Source organism: Mustela nigripes, chromosome 18, assembly GCF_022355385.1.
Source record: "Mustela nigripes isolate SB6536 chromosome 18, MUSNIG.SB6536, whole genome shotgun sequence".
Taxonomy (NCBI): Eukaryota; Metazoa; Chordata; class Mammalia; order Carnivora; family Mustelidae; genus Mustela; species Mustela nigripes.
The window spans coordinates 17,085,721-17,103,318 of NC_081574.1; the positions used below are offsets into that span (position 1 = coordinate 17,085,721).

The 17,598-nt window shown below is 42.0% G+C and overlaps 1 protein-coding gene across 1 annotated transcript in view; it reads right to left on the bottom strand.

The window, feature by feature from the left end:
- Positions 1-1,348: 1,348 nt before the first annotated feature.
- The window catches only part of TNKS (tankyrase), a 207,978-nt gene continuing 191,728 nt past the window's right edge, over positions 1,349-17,598 (bottom strand). The window contains exons 22-27 of the mRNA XM_059384394.1: positions 17,271-17,368; positions 15,655-15,729; positions 14,665-14,770; positions 13,742-13,928; positions 10,718-10,874; positions 1,349-7,045 (exon numbers count right to left, since the gene is read on the bottom strand). Coding sequence (XP_059240377.1) covers positions 6,959-7,045; positions 10,718-10,874; positions 13,742-13,928; positions 14,665-14,770; positions 15,655-15,729; positions 17,271-17,368 — 710 coding nt within the window. The 3' untranslated portion in view covers positions 1,349-6,958. The remainder of the gene's footprint in view (positions 7,046-10,717; positions 10,875-13,741; positions 13,929-14,664; positions 14,771-15,654; positions 15,730-17,270; positions 17,369-17,598) is intronic.

Genomic DNA, 17,598 nt, shown 5'->3' on the forward strand with positions numbered 1-17,598 from the left:
CTGAGTCTCAGTAGTTTCTTTATCTGTAAAATGGGGATTAAATTTCCCACTTTGTGGGATGTTGGAATTATATATATTATTAATTATATATATTATATATTAAATATATATATATATATATATATATATATATATATATATATAATCTCACAACATATATACAAAGTACCCTGCTCATCATCATGCTGCAGGAATTCTCTGCCTTAGTGCCCCGGGTTCTTGGTCCCACCACTTTAAAGAATGAAGAGGTAGACCAGATGAAGTGTTGGGTAGCAAAGCAAAGTTTATTGGCCAAGAGTATAAAGCTCCTGGAGAGGAAGGGGGCCCTAGAAGGTTGCCCCCAGAGTTTCTAAGTTAAGGGGTTTTTTTTTTGAGCTCTTTTGCGGAACTTTCTTAAGCCATCAGGGTGTGCTGAGTCATGTCAAACTGGGCTTTGGTCATGGACTGGTCAGCCTATTAAGTTAATGTCAACATGTGGTCTTTTTGCTGACATGGGGGGGGCAGGGGTGGCTCATGTCTCAACTGCCCCTGCCTGTGATATTGACAAGTGCTTTTTGGTGCATTGCCTCATTTTAGGACATTCTGCAGCAGTCAGTTCTGCAAAGGCTGCGAAGCAGAATGCTGGTGCGGTCCTGTCTAAGCTGCAGAATAGGATGTTAGTGCTGTTTCATTGTAGCTGTCCTGATTGTCTTGCTGGGGACCCTGGCCTTGACTCCCAAACTGTCCAACTCACTCCTAACAATTAGGGCTCAGGGATGGGTCTTGTTATTTGTAGGGTTATTAGCATGCTTTCAAGTACTTAATTCTGTCTCCTTGTGACTCTGACACTCCCTCTGGCAAAGAAGTTACAGATGAAATTCTAGCTTCCAATTTGCTACCAATGAGTCACTAGGCACAGAGAGAGGACAATGGAAGAAAAGGAAACAATTTCTTTCATGCTAGGGGCCAGGCGCTGTGCAAGAGGTGGGTCTCGTGCTGGGAACAGGGGAGGGACTGAGTCCGCAGAGCGAGCGGTGCCACGCCTCAGCGCTGCCTTGGGAGCCAGCAAGAGGTCTGCCATGAGAGCCCATGCCCCTTCATTTCAGAGCTATTTTTTTTTTTTTATTTTTATTTACTTAGAACTATTTCTGGAAGGAGCCTATGCTTCTGCTGCACTTCGCTAATTCCCCTGCGAGCCCAGAAATGCGGATAAGGCACTGTTGGCACAGATCTCAGTAGGAAGAGCAGAGGGGCCGTCGTTACTGGTATGCTGGCGCTTGGCGCTCAGTCGTGTTAAGGCTGATCAGGCTGAAATGAACCAACAGGGAAATGAAGACACTTCAGAGCGGACTGCTTTCCAGACACCGTATATTTTAAAAATGTTTTTATTGAATATTAAACAGTTACAAGTACTGTTAGACATTTAGCCAAAGCACAATTACAGGTTAAATATAATCATAAAGATGTCTTAAATAGAAACCCACCACGCAGGCAGGTGAAGTTCCGTGACGCCCTCTTTTGGAAAGCAGAAGGCGTTGGGAAAAAGGTCTTCCATTCCACGTGGAAGACCGTGATGACTAGAAGGATTTACATGCTGTGAGCGATTTCCCATGACCAAATTGATAGGGTTGCCAGATTTAGTAAAACGAAATAAAACAAAGCAAAAAGCCAGGATGCTGAGTTAAATCTGAATTTCAGATAACTTTTTTTTTTTACCATAAAAATATGTCAAATAATGCATGAAACATACTTAAGCTAACAAACTATTTTTATCCAAAATTCAAATGTAACTGGGTGCCTTGTATTTTATCTGGCAATCCTACAGACAGACAAATGCAAAAAAAAAAAAACAAAGAGAGGGGATTGGAAGCCCCTGCCACTGGTGGGTCACACAGAGACTAAAAATAAAAACAACACCGATAACGAACCAAAGAGTCACTACGATGGTTACTCACACAGACAACACCACAATGGGAAAATAACCATTACTACTCCAAAGGCTGTTGCCAGGAAACATTCTAGATTTCCTCAAAGGTGGTTTTGTAAATGTTTTTGAGAAACCTTGTTGATAAAAGTACCTTTTCAGTTTGTAGCTATCAAAGACAAATACAACTACCACAAAGACCAATGAGCTCGAAACAATGGAAGCAGAAGCAGGTTATTATATGCACATGAAGAGAGTTTAAATATTGTGTAATGAGTACAATGGTTAAGGGTCAAGGTCATCTTCTGGGTCGAGGCTATTAGCCTCCAAGATTTTGGTTCTGTTTATACTGTTGTGTTTTCTAGCTTCTCATCCTGAACCTTGGGGAGGGGCGTGGGCGTGTGTGTGAGACACCCCACTACCAGAGGTTAACTGCATTTCTTTGCAAACCCTCTGAATCAACAAAGGGTTTTCAGGGCTGCCTGCAGAAATGCGGAGACAGGTATAAAGTAGCAAAACAATCTGAATCGCAGAACATTAGAAATCTGCTGGAAAAGAGGAGTGGTAGGGCAGCTGTAAAAACTGTAGAGCAGAATAGAAAACGTGAATGAAGGAAAAGTCCAAATGCAATCATCCGGGCGGTGTGAATCCTATTTCAAAGGAGGCAGGGCCCTCTGCCAGATGTAGAAAACCGGTCACACCATGAACGAGTTTGGTCTCACAGGGTATAAAACCCGGAGCTTCCTACTGCCTTGCACTCAGAACCACGGCTTGTGGTTTAAAATGATTAAGAAACAGCTTGGGCAACACGGAGACCCCACATGGTATCTTCCTGAGATGCTGCTGTGTTCCCCACACACAACACTGACCATGGAAATCTTGCTAGCATTTCTTTAAACCAGAATATCTGGTAGCTGAGGAATTTCAGACATAGAGAAATCGGGAGAGATTGATTAGATCTGCTCCTTGGCATGTAAGGAAGCATTACTTATGAAACAGACCCTCATTAAATCAGCCTCACGGGTGTGACCTACGTAGAGACACACCTGACTCATGGACACCTTTCAAACACTAAGAAATGGAATTACAAGTTTATATTTATTAGGCTATAAAAGGTTAAAAAGTTTCTGCCATAGTTAAGGCTTTCTTAAGAAGAAACATTTAATTGTCTATTAATTTCAGAATATACACGGTATCAGAAGACGCTTTACTTTTTAGGGTGGTTTTTTAAAAAAGCATTTCCTGGTCATATGCTAAAGTGTCCAACCAAAGCTCAAATAATATCTTCACAATTAACTTTATTTTCATTTTCCTGTCACTGATTTGACATCGGACAAGTTTAAGTTTCATCTTTTCAGTGAAATTTCTGACACGTGAAAGCCTGTGTTACTGTCAGTTTTGAGTGTTCCTGAACGACTAAAGTCTACAGCTCTCTGGAAGGTAACTGCCCAACAAATGTCCCAGCAAGAAGGCTGCTTATCGCACATTATCCTACGAGTGGGTTCTGGCCACAATGGTGGCAAGGTGCTTGGAAACACACACCATTTCTGTTTGCAAGGCTGTTGGCGGGGATCCGAAGAGCACACGTGTTCAGGAGGAGGGGGTGAGCGATGGCCAATAACCCGTGTGCATCTGGCAGATGAACTGATATAAAGAAAATCCTAGGCGACTTATTGCATTCTATTGCTCTTCGAGCGTACACCAAAGTGTTATTTTTTGTATAAAGACTATAATAATAGACTATGAATCTATATTACTTTATTTGCCCTATTCAGGCATTTCTCTGTATAGATCAATGCACTTTGCTCTTTTGAGAGCAAAGGGAGATTAGTCTAGCCGCTGACAGCAAGGTCAAGAAGCACAAGGATGCGGTCATGAAAACACCCTAGTATTATTTATTCTATTTATGCTACTGGAAAGCTAGAAATTCCAGATTCCAAGAAGGAAAAGGGAAGAATCCTGGCTGAACTGCTGTTATTTTGCATAGAAGTAAAACTCTGGTTTCCATGCTGTCATTTGTTAACAAATTGGCAGAATCTTCAGAGCAGAGCACATGAGGCCCAATACCCGGTTCTGGCTGTGATATGGAAACAGAGGTCCAGTCTCCTTTTGCAAGACTCAAGAAGAAAGGAGGAAAATGAATGGGGTCAAAGGTAACTACCGGAGCGAATTGTAATTCCAGACTAGCAACGTGGGGGAAAGGGAAGGCGGCCAAGTACGAGGAGAAAGCGTCCAGCTCAGAGCCTTAACTTACGCTTCATTTAGGACTCAAGAACCCAGCTGGCCATACCCAGTCAACTGGAACCACCGGGTCTAGAAGATTTGATTTTAGAACTGCAGTAAAGTGGTGGAGGTGTCCAGATTCTCTCAGCGTTTGGTTTGGGAAACACGCTGGCCATTTCAGGGGAGGCCATACTGGAACTCCTCAACTTGCTAGTGCTCCTATATACTGCATTTACAAGAAATGAAATGGATTTTGGCCTAAGTTAATGCCATGCTTTTATATTCCAAAGGGTTTTTCGCACTGCTAGAGATGCAAGTTCCAACTTTCACTACCTTGCGGGCACTCACGATGACCTTTGGTTTTCAAGTTTTGAAAAAAATGTATTTGGCTCCTGTGAAAGATCAATTAACCCATTCTCTTTAGCAGATGAATAATATATACACATTCTTTCAATAACTACTATACACTCGAATCATCACAAGACAAGAAGCACTGCAAATGTCTTCCTTACACAGTACCTTTACTCGGCACACAGAACATCAGATACATAACATCGGCAGTTTAAATACTGCACCACAGTTTAACTTCCCAAGTGTAAGGCTGAAGTCGAAAATATCCATGAATCTAGTTAGTATGATGGAAACGACATAAAACCACAGTCGAATAGTGGCTTATCTTTTTAATAAAGCTATGAAGCTTTGATACCTATCCCATGTTCACCCTCTTACTGAACTAGAAATCACAGCTGTGTTTACCATTTTAAACTATATCTAAGTGGGGAGGCAAGTAATATACACTTTCCCAGCTACTGCAAACCACAGATGCCATTCCTTCCACCCACTGTTACACACAGCGAAAAAAGGAAGGGAAGGAGGAAAAAAAGCTCTCTTAACCAAAATGAAACTCGGAAGCTTCGCATGGAATTCTACTGCTATTAAACAAGTAGCCAAGACACAAACACCCAGCTTGGGTCACTAAAACTTCAATAGAAGCAACAACTGAGGCTAATTCTTGATTTCATGTTGAGGACCCATGCAAGATTCTGCTACAAAACTCAAACTAGTTCCCAATGCCTAGTTCTAGCGTTGGACTCAAGCCCAAAAGAAAGCTAAATGTATATTTTAAGAGCCTATTCTAGAATTTTTGCCTGTCACCATTTTATTTTCCTTTAGGAGATTAAGTGAGGTCATGGCTTAATCAGCCTGCATTTAAACACAAATTAGTTTTTGGAACCTCAAGTTGAAATCGCAGGTTTGCATCACACTGTTTTTCCTTTTTCTTTTTTTTAAACCACATATTTATGTTCTTTTTGCTTCAAAGCTGAGCAGATGCACAGCGTGTCAAAGTAAATAAATTAATGCGGCCAATTCGCTGTTCAGTTAAGATGCAAAGGGCCAGTGTGAGGTGTGCAATGGATCATCCTTCAAAAGCGACAATGTGCGCCGGGCAGATGTTGATTACAACACGCGAAACAGAGTGGCAACTTCCTGAAGAAACAGTCGAGTATTTCTCCACCTTCCTTTACAAAAATAACTGAGAGAGCTTTGGTTTCCGTTTTTGTTCTCCTTGTCTGTTAAGAGATTGGAAGAAATGGTATGAAAATGCAGAGCCGGGACCTACAGAAACTATTCGAAGCACCTCCCTCCAAGTAACCCCCAAACCTGGAGAAGACACGAAGCTCTCGCACACCTACTTCCTAGAGAGGACGTGAATCCTAGCTTTCGACATTGGAGAAACAATAAAGATTATCGTGACTCTCATGAAGTACGAAAATTCCACTGAATTTGGCAATAAGGCAGCTAATGTCGGGGACGACGAGGAGGTGGTCAGGCGAAGCGCAGAGGACGACCTTTCGAGCCGGCCCTGCGATCCTTCCCTGCTGCGGCCTCCGCGAACCACGCGCTCCCTGCTCGTCTGGGCGCTGCGCCCCCCGCCCCAGCCCTCCCCCGGTGTGGCGGTTTCATGAGCCTGGGCCGGTCACTCCAACCTTTCCCTCCAGGGTCTCTGGCACTGGCCTGAACGCCTCCAGGGCAGGCTGTGATGGGGAGCAGCAAGGGGCCCTCAGCGGCTTCGACTTCTCTGAACTCGGGGAGCTCCTCGGTCAGGCTGACCTTTGTGCCTTTCCCTGGGAAGACTGGCCAATTCATAAAAGGAAGCTAAAACGTGATGGTTTTCCTTCCTGTCCCAATTTACAATGATAAGAAGTACGGATACAAAAGAAATCCAAGTGAAAACTAAGGGGAAACTAAGTCTTGCTCATCCAGAAGCTTCGGTTGAATTGCTAATGATTTTAGTCAGTGTGACTCTGTGCAAAATATCCTCAATAAGGCTCTGGCTCATTTTCAAAGTAAACAAACAAATAAAAAAAAATGAAAAGAAGAAAAGATAAAAAAAGACAATGATGCATGTTTAGAAAAAACTAAAAATGAGCCTATCATATGTATACATTTTTTACATACACGTGCCATATGGAACAAAGCAAATGTAGTGTGTGAAGTGTGAAATTTGGGAAAGTATTGGTTATGGGTTTTTTTACCCCCCATTTCCAAGCCTAGATTAAAGCGATCTTGTTTTGGAAACGGACGACTGCAACGCAAATGAGCCTGAGATATGGTCAAAGGCTGCCCCTGTAAACATTTCCTCAAAGAGAACAGTAGCAGTGGAGTACGGGTCAGTCGCTCATACTCTCCTCATCACTATCGCAATGCTTTGTCAAAGACAGCTTCTTTCTAGCTGTCTGGGATTTATGGAATATTGATTTTGTTGGCAACAATCCACTGTAATCCAGTCCCAAGTTCAAATCCGCTGTGGCCTTTCCCCGTGGGCGTTCACTAGGTCTTCTGCTCGGCGGCTGTGGCGCTCTGAGCGGGAGCTTCCGGCTTCATGATCTGGTACGTGATGAGATACTCAGGGTACGCCTGCAAAGGGCCAGAAGAGAAACGAGTCACTCCTGGGGCAGTACAGTATTCAGTGGGCGTCTCAGAGGCTGCTGGTCCCCATCAGTGTTCTACATGCGCCCCAGAGCCCACGAAGGCAGGCCATCGACAGGTGCCTGAACAACACACACATGCCAGACAGACCTATGTACTGCCTAGAAATGTGTCTAGACCCTATCATCTGGACAACTGCTGTAACGCGGTTTCCACTCTGAGCACCCTTTAGTAGTGTGTTCATCCTTCATGCACATGCCGTGGCCGGGAAAACTAAGGCAGGAGAAAGTCTCTCTCTTTTCCACCTCACTTGACACTGCTGTCACATAGCATATGTTCAATAAAAGTGTGAAGGAAAGAGTAATTTGGCTGAACTGATTTCAAATTAATTACTCCCAAATATAATCCACTGAGCTAGAAGAGGGAAGGGTGAGGCCTGGTGAGTCACCAGTAACTTGGAACTGTTTTGAGATCATTTTTAAAAGGTGACTAATAAGAGTGCCTGGTGGCTCAGTGGGTTAAAGCCTCTGCCTTCAGCTTGGGTCATGATCTCAGGGTCCTGGGATCCAGTCCCACATTGGGCTCTCTGCTCAGCGGGAAGCCTGCTTCCTCCTCTCTCTCTGCCTGCCTCTCTGCCTACTTGTGATCTCTCTGTCAAATAAATAAAATCTTTAAAAATAAATAAATAAATAAATAAAAGGTGACTAATAAAAGGCAACTTTCACAGGTAACATAATGGTTCAGACTGAGACTTGCCACCCCATTTAGTCTCTTTCTCTCTGGCCTCTTTTTCTTAAAGTACGTAAAATGAAAGGCTCTGTATCTGGAAAGGAAAGACCGTTTCTTAGAGGAGATCACTACCAAGGCAATTGGGTGGAGGGCCAAAACAAAAAAACAAAAAAACAAAAATACAACCCTTAAAACTATGTATGTTACGTAAGAATTCTTCAACCCTAAATCTAATATAATGATACAACTAAAGGGAGCATTTCAGAGTGCTCTGTGGCTGAAAACTAGTATTCTTTGGTGAGGTAAGTGTTTTAGGGCCCCCAAAGAATCTGCTGGATGATGACTTAAAAATTACTTGCTTAGGAATATGGAGTAAGATAATAAAAAGAATAAAGGATAAAAAACAACTGGACTTTAAAAAAATACATGAACAACTATGTTCACTGCAGCATTATTTACAGTAGCTAGGACAGAAGCAACCTAAGTGTCCGTTGACAGAAGAATGGCTAAAGAAGGTGTGAGGTATATATGTATACACACACACACACACAACGGAGTATTACTCAGCCGTTAAAAAGAGATCTTGCCATTTGTGACAATGTGGATGGCCTAGAGGGCATTTGCTAAGTGAAGTGAGTCAGACAGAGAAAGACAAATACCATAAGACTTAACTTATATTTTACAAAACAAACAACAAAATACTAGTAAACTGAATTTAACGATACATTTAAAAAGTCATTTATCACCATCAAGTGGGAAGTACTCCTGGCTTACAAGGATGGTTCAATATTTGCAAACCAACCAACATGAGACATCACATCAGTAAGAGAAAGGATAAAAACCAGATGGTCATTTTAATAGATGTAGAAAAGTCGTCTGACAAAGTACAACACCCATTTATGATAAAAACTCTCAACAAAGTAGGTTTAGAGGGAACATACCTTAACACAGGTATGGCATAATAAGAATCCAGTATAATGTAAGTTACTACTATAACATTATTATGATGATGATTCATTAAGGAGAAGTCCCTTCTGAGGGGGGCTCAGCAGGAATACAAAGGACAAAAGTATAATTATACATTATCATTTTAGTTGGTATACTACTTTAATTTAATACCTATCATTCATATTCCAATGTTCTCAGTTGATTTAATAATGTTTCTCTTCCAATACCAGATCCAACTGGGGGCAGGACCTTAAGTTAGTTGTCCTGTCTCTTGGGTTTCATTGAATCTGGAGAGTTTTTAAAGTCTTTCTCTGCCTTTTATCATATGGACATTTCTGAAGAATCCAGCCTTCCCACATTTTTTTTTTTAATAGAACATTCCTCACTTTGATTAGAACAAGGTTATACATTCTTGGCTGCAATGTTGCATAGACAATGGTGAACTCTTCTCAGAGTATCATATCTGGGGCACACTCTATTCCTATCTGTCCCTTATTGGTGATGTTATTTTTGATCATCTGGTCAAGGCACTGCCCCTTTTCTCCAATGTATAATTACTGTTTTCTTCTCCTTTGTAGTTCGTAAGACCATACAAATATCCTTTTATTTATAATCAAAATTGTCTCCTAGTTTAAGCATCCACTTATGATTCCTGTCACAATGGTCCCAAGATGATGATTTTCCAAATCCAGTACTCCTCCACATCCGCTCACCTCCCCGTGGCTTTCCGCTACAAGCAAAAGCCTTCCTTGCCCCTTCATTTATCTAGTTATCTACTGGTTATCACTACAGAATCATGGACTCCTGTTTTTTTTCTCAGAGGCTTAACATTTATTACTATATTTATTTTGGTAATCAAAGTGTTCCAGATTTGGCCGGTGGGAGCCCCTTCCTGCTGGCTCTGTGTCCTTGTGACATGCCCCCCACACAACTTTGAGTACTTCATTACTTCCAGGATGTTCCAGGCTCACCTTGCTCCTATTCTGCTCTAGCCCTGGAATTAGCTGTTTCTTCAAAGAGCCTGGGTTCCTTTTGGTAGGGAATGGTATTAGAGACCAAGATCTAGGTCTAGGTGTGCTCACTGCTTTTGGGGTCTCCTTGCTTTCAGGAGACAGTGCTAAGAAATATATGCATATCTATGCTCATATGCGTACATGTACCTATATATACACTTACACACATCCCTGTATATACACATAAGTACACAAACATACATACATGTATGAGCAATGAGCTCCTATCAGTATCTCCAATTTCAGTCCCTCTCTACAGTTATTCTCATCATCCCCACATTATAGATTTGTATGCCCCTTCCTCTACTGTGAGAATCCCAGCTTCCAAATCAAACATCAACACATTTACTCATTTGCTCAATCCTACAACACACCTAAAGGAGTTTCATTGCTTTGCCCATACCATCACCATCAACACATCTAGTGAATGAAGTTCAGGATTTGTGTGTCTTTCCTATGGCTACTCTATACCTTACCTGGCCAGGACTGATGGCATGTAATAAAATACTGTTTTCCTACGTTACTTGTACTTAATTAATTCCTGCTTTCTCTCTCTCTCTCTCTCTCCCCCCCTCCCCCCCAATTTTCCATCAGCGTAGTTAAGGTAACCATTTGAAATTCGATTAAATTCAGACAAACTGATCTTTGTTTTTAGTCAAATCAACAGGCATTTAGCAGTACTGTGAGAGTTAAGGGCTGGGTTGGAAAATGATAGAAAGTTTTCCTGCTTGTTGACAATTTTACTTTGGAGCCTACACAGTGGGCAGAAACTGAATGCACTACAGCTTCACCACTCGGAAAGCTATTGTTCTGTGTTAAGTGCCAGAGTCAGAAATACTGAGAGTGAACTCATATGACCAGCCTGTAGCACGTACATCCATAAAGAAAATTCTTTACATGGAAGCTGCTCTTTGCTCTCTGTGCTGACATGTTCAGCAGCTCAGTTATGCTGATCTGATGGGCACCGTACCTGCTCGCCTCTGTAGATGACATACTCGGCGTATGCCAGCCCGTTCACACTTGGTCTCCCGATCACTGAGTGATGTCCTGGAGGGGCATGAGCCATTTTCATGGTGCTGAACTGCAGAAAGGATTTTCCAAGGGTCACCCTACAGAAAAGCATTTGCCTAAAGGAAAAAGGAAAGCAATGCTTTGAAGGAAGCATTAAATCTTAGAGTGACGGAACTCTTAGGTGTGATAATTTTCTAAAACAATTATTTAACACAAGGCAAGCTAACTTAAAATGTCACTTTCGCATTTGAGTAGGGATGGACGGGATGGAATTTGATATCCTGGTTTTCCACAAGCAGCAGACTCAATAGTTAAAGTAGGTTTGGTGTGGTTACAGAATCAATGACAGAAAACACCCAGCAAGTTCTGACTAGTCGAAAAAGAGGAATCCTAGCAAAAATGGAGTTCTTGTGAGGATGAACCAGGGCGGGGAGGGCAGGAGGACTGAAGCAAATACACAGAAGGCAGCACCATTTGAAATCCAGATGGGGTTTACTCATTATGAAGAAGTAAAAACCAGGGTGAGATAAATGATAATAAAAGTGGATCATACACCAAAGTGCTTAGTTTAAATGTATGGCTGGAAATCATCCTACCTGGGTGAAACACCAATTGGGAAAGATGTTGACTATTACACAGGACAAGAGACGCTGATTGGAAAGAAAGTGCATTACATAAACTAACCCTAGTTTGCAACCTGTTTTTGTAAATAAAATTTTATTGGAATGCAGCCACACACTCATACACGTGTCCTCTGCGGCTGCTTCCGCACTACGAGGGCTGAGGTCAATCACTGTGATGGATCATATGGCCTGCAAATATTAGGTAGCCCTTTAAAATCAAAGTTTGTAAGCCTTGAATATAAACCACAAATGTTTTAACTACTCAGTGAGATTGATCATACTGTTAAATGGGTAAAATAGTTATTATTCAAATAGTTTGTTTTTACTAATAGAGCATGATCTTTGCATTGTAACTAACCAGAGATACAACTCTGAGTCAAATCGTGCCAGACCCAGCATAACTGGGTCCTGCCTGGGCGGGCTTTTCCAGCACAATATTCCTAATGACCCTGTGGGGCACTGGCCTCGTGTCAGCGGCTTTCTCTTGGAGGTCCCCACGGAAAAGGTTTTTTGTTTTTTGTTTTTTTAAGAGAGAAAAAGAGAGAGAGAGAGAGAGCGAGCAAGAGCACACACATGGAAGCAGGGGGAGGAGGAGGGGGAGCAGAGAACATCTTAAGCAGGCTCCGTGCTCACACCGGGTCAGAGACCATGACCTGAGCGGAAATGAAGAGTTGGATGCTGGACCCCCGGAGCTGCCCAGGCGCCCCAGCCTGACTGCGACAGAGGGAGGTGCCCGAGCTCCATCTCCACGTCACAGCAGCACGGCGGTGTCACTGGACTCTGCCCGCTCAGTCTGCTCGGCCCACTGCCATGGCTGCTCCATGTATCACACAGACAGGCCCTTGCCTCCTGCCCCAGCCCCCACCCCCATCGCTGCGGGGGCAGGAGAAGACGCAGGCCCGGCCCGTGAAGCTGTGGGCAGCAGACGGGCTGGTGGAGAGCACCGGCTCCAGTCCGCTCCCTGGCCAGCCCTGGGCGTCATGCTGCGCTCTGCAGACACAACAGCCCCATGTGGGGGGACAGCAGTGCCCTGTGGGGCAAATGGTGATCCGTGCCAGACAGGAGCCGGCAGGTGAATTCAGCTCTGGTCTCCCACAGTGTACTAGAGTTCACACAGCCTCTGTGAAGGTGAAGTCTCATGGACTGAGCCACAGACCACACTTGTTATGAAACCGGCCAATGCACTGACGCGTCTCCCTGTCTTCGCTCCGCCTCCTTCTCTGCTTTATTTCTCTCTGCGCCTCTGCTTTATTTCTCTCTGCGCCGTCACTCCAGCTTCTCCAGTACTGCACTTGCCAAGAAAGTGCTAGCACATAAGCTTTTGCTTCAGGCTCTGCTTCCTAGGAAATCCTGACTAAGACATAAACGTATGTGTCTAATTGCAGTGGGCAGCTGCTAATCTTCATCTAGGTTCACTTTCAGTGCTTATTTAGGATAGGTTTGCAGCAACAAGAGTTTCGGCATGTCACACGTCCATCGGAACTTTTCTGTGCTATTAACCACAGAGGCCTTACTAGAAAGAAGGTTCCTTCTGGACATACTGCAACCATCCTAGCTAGAACTGCTAGTGGCTGTAAGATTTTCATCAAGGAATGGATAAGAGGATGTTTCAAGATCAACAACTATAATGAATTTCAAGGCTATCTGGATCTTTTTGGGGTTTTCCCTGAGTTACAAGATCTCTAAGTAACCTTTCCATCTGGTTAATTTAAAGAAAAATACAATCAACTGTAATCTTTGTAATGTACAATTCTTTTGTGTTTTCTCCAGTGGCATGGAAGAGAATGGTATTTTTTTCACTTGACTTCAGAGAGATTATTCTCTTATTCTCTTGAATTTAAGTTTTAAAATTTTATTTAAAAATCTAACATTCATCTGCTTACTATTACATCCAAAGTTAATATTCTGAAATTGAACTTTTTAAGGCAAATTACATATCCTGCCTTAAAGCACAGCTAGCAACATCAGAAACAGATTAAAGATTCAACTTGTTTACAGAAGTTATGCCTCTTAGCTTAAAAGTATCTAAAGCTAAAGGTTCTTCAACAGAAATAATTCTCAATCTTTTCTTTTTCTGAATCTGAAGCAAGGCAAGGGAAGCCCAGGGAGAAAGTCAAGATGGAGGGAGTTTCATCGTAACCTGGGACTGGCTGACACGTATCTGGCTTCTGCTAGCGCGGCGATTAGCTCTGTGTCATTTCTCCTGTTAGGGCAGAGGTTGGTCAGCTATTTCTATTCAACCCCAAACTGGTGTGATTCACTCTGAGTCACAACACTGAGGATAAGTGACTTCTGTAGAGCCTGAGGAACGACTGAGGCTCATGATCTGAGGACAGCAATCCCAAAGGCAAGACACTTACCTATGACATATGTAGCATGACCGATCTTTGTGTGTGGGGCAGCCTGTGCCTCCTCCAATCCCATATACATACTGGTTGCTTTTGGAGGAGTTTTCAGCAAAATAAATCCCGGCACCAAACATTCCTCCTATGTACGCATGTCGCTCATCAAACCCCTTATGAATAATGGCATTAATGAAAGGAGACCCTAAAACCAGAAACACAGAAAGATCAGTGTTTTTGAATACTTCTCTAGAACCTCAATTAGCTACAAACTATTTGCACTTGGGAGGTTAATATTATCAATAATGTGTATATGAACTTGTAAGATGGTCTACCATACCTAAATTATTTCTCGTACTGGAATCTTAGCAGGGACCCAGTGTTTGCCAAGCAAGGATGTAATGTGGCTTTTGCGGATGGCATAAGATTTTTAGATAGTGAAGGACAGGGGCACCCGGGTGGTCATGATCTCAGGGTTGTGAGACTGAACCCCATGTCAGGTTATGTGCTGGGCATAGAGGCTTAAGATTCCTTCTCTCCCTCTGCTCCTCCACCCCCTCCCCCCAAAAAAGATGGCAAAGTCCCTGTGGCTTTAAAAATATAGATTTTATGCCAATCTTACTTTACACAAAAACAGATAATCTGATAAACTGAAAACAATTATGCTAAACTGTAATGAAAATATTTCACTATCTAGATGGCTCAACTTGCAGTACAAGTTCTGAAACCATTCCAGATGAGTTATTCTCATTCTACACACCCTGGAAAGCCTGTCCTAACATGCAATGCATTAGCAAACTGTACTGACACATAATTAAAAAAAAAAAAAAAAATCAAAACCAGCCATTTTCAGCACAACACTAATATAGTCAATAACACAGGCTTTCCACTTTATTGGAAATCGCAAAAGCCCAAGAGATAGAGACAGGCGCGCCGCTCACCGTGAAATAACATGCGCTCGTTGTGATGGTTGTGATTCTCCTCAGACACCTCCTTCTGTCTGTGACAGAATCGTTCCCTCAACTTCTTGTTGACAACTTTCTGAATCTTTAAGGATAAGGGAGAAAGAAGCAAATTAGTGAAATGGATGTTAGTTAGTAGTTTATAATTTAAAATGAAAAGTATGTTTTCTTTGAGAAAGGTTCAATTCTTGGTTTTTGTTTCCTTTGCTTAAAACATTATTTAAAAAGGATAAAGTTGCCAGGGCAGTGTAACTAAGTTAACATTCTGGCTATTAGTGACAAAATTTTCAGGTATGGCTTCGGTTATTATTTCTGCACTAGACCTGGTTGTACCTCAGAATCACCTGAGGAGTTCAAGAAAAGAATAGCTATTCCGAGACTCCTCCCAGACTTGTTGAATGTTGGGATACAGGGGCCTGTAAATCTGCATTCTTCTAAAAGCTCTCTAAAAACTCTCCAGGGAATTCTGAGGGGCACTGGTGTAACTTCCAAGGATGTAGTCAGTTCTCAACAGGTTTTATATATCTCTATGATGCTCCTTTGAAAAAAGCACATCTATCCCATGTTATAAATTAAGATACTGAAATTAAGAGATACATGTATTCTGATATAATCACTGACTCAGATTGAAAACCAGGCCTTCCAAGTACTCGGAAGTGGTGATAAAAACTCTGTCAGCTCTGGTCTAAATCTGTGGGCAAGCTGCATCTCATCACTGAATCTGTACCACCAACCCTAGGAGATCTAGCCTTCTGTCTGTAGCTTTCCTGTTTCCATCCAGTCTCTGTTTCTGGTGAAATACAGTCTTGAGGGATTAGTGGAAAGTGACACCTGACTGCCAGGCAACAGATGGCTGATTATCTCGACAGTTTAAAAATAGGACGTTTTAAAAAAACTTTTCATTGTCTAGATTTAATTTTCAGATATGCCCTGCAATCCAATTTTCACCCTGAAATTTTAACGACTTACTCGAATGACATTGTATCTGTTGAAGATACCACCGGCATTGCCACCATCTCTGTGTTCTCGGATCGTACTTTGCATCTACAGAACAAAATAACAGAACTTTCTGGAAATATGCCAGTATATAATTCTAAAGACATTCCTCTGTTTTCAACATTCACTTCTGTTACTCTTTTTTACTGATGAGTCTCAGACTCAGGGCTAATAAATAAATAGGAGTTGACTATAAGTGGTTCACCAGAGTTTAATGGGTAAGTATTTCTGATGGGAAAGTAGTCATGACATAAATATTAAACTTCTGCATTTTCTCTTTATTTTTTAGTAAAAGCTTTGGAAGATTTTCCTGTAAGCACAATGGGGAACACAGAAATAAAACATCACATTAAGTTATCTACATTACTATTTTATGTTACTGAGAATGCGAAGCAACACTGGGATTAAGTCAAATTTAAGCTCACATTTGACGAATACTCACTAAACAAATGCTCAAATAAACAACAAAGAATTAAAAAAAAAAAATCAATAAACTTCTGTTCCCTGGGTGAAACAGACCATATTATCAATTTGGGATATCAAAGAACATTTCCGTGACCAAGAGAAGCTGGGTGTGCCGGTTAACTAAGCAGAGTAACTTCGCTCTGAGTGGTACTCTTTCTTCATGCGCTCTCCAAATTCAAAAGGATTACGGAAAAGTAAAATGTTCTAAAGATCCAAGTTTCTCATAGAATTGACTCAAAAGTGTTAATTCTCTATCTTATTGCTCTGTTTGCAAAGTTATTCATCACATTTTGGACATTAGTCTCCAAATCTGCTAACCACTAACAGGATGATTAGGCAGGAAGCCCCTGGAAGGTGCTACACTTCCCTTACAGACTGGCCAAGCCTGAGCCGAAAACCCTCCCTACGGTAACAGGTCCAGACTTCCCAGCATGAGAATAATGTGAGCTCTAGTTAAAAGGTAGAAAATAAACAAAAAGACTCAGGCATGCATTTCTCTGCAAAATAACAGAATTAGTTAGGTGGCTTATTTATTGTGATAATGACATTAGGCACTCTGTTTATTATGTGTAAGAAATGAGGGGGAAGCCAGAGTAGGGAGGGAATTTCTGCGGTGTCTGTCTGGCAGGAGGGATAGTGCTTTAACACAGTGACTGAAGTCGGGAAAGGCGACTGAATTATGAGGCAGATTTCACAGGCGAACAGGAAAAGTAGGTGTATTATTTTATCATCCCATTTTATAACTTTGCGTGAAAATAAAAATAAGAAGGTATTTGCTGTATGTGAGACAAGATTCTCACTTGCCTAGTAGCACTTGAACACCACAAGCAAATAGTTCTAATAGGGTTCCTACTTGCCTGATTTCAAGAAAGTCTCTGGGACGAAGAGACCCTTGTGGCCCGTCCACTGAAACCCTAGGCTTTTGATGGGAAAACCCTGTAGTAGACCCTAATCCACGGTCCTCCCTGAGCGTGGGCAGTACGCCACCGCAATGGCTAAGGCAGTTCGGATGACAGAGAGGCGAGTGATCCTAAGACACTGTCAGACAAGCTTACCTCTACTGAAAAAATAGGCTTAACCACAGACTTCAGGAAAAGAGAATTAGAAATGTTGATGTACATTACCTCTTCTTCTACTGACTGGTATTCCTTATCTTCTGGAGCAAGATCCAGCAAAATAGTTCCCTGATTAACACAGTGAAACGTCAAATAAGGATTGGTGCCTGTAGGAAAGAAAAATTAATGAATTAAAGTCCACACTATTCAGGCTCAATTTTAGGGACGACTTTGTCATAAATAATGATATTTTGGAAGAAATTTAAATTATTTGCAATGTGACCTTCATATATAAGGTTCTATTGAACAAATACATCCAAAGATGTAGAAGAGAAGTAATGGAGAGAGGATTGGGGATCAATTTGATCTGTTTTACAGAGTTCCCCAGCATGGCTCA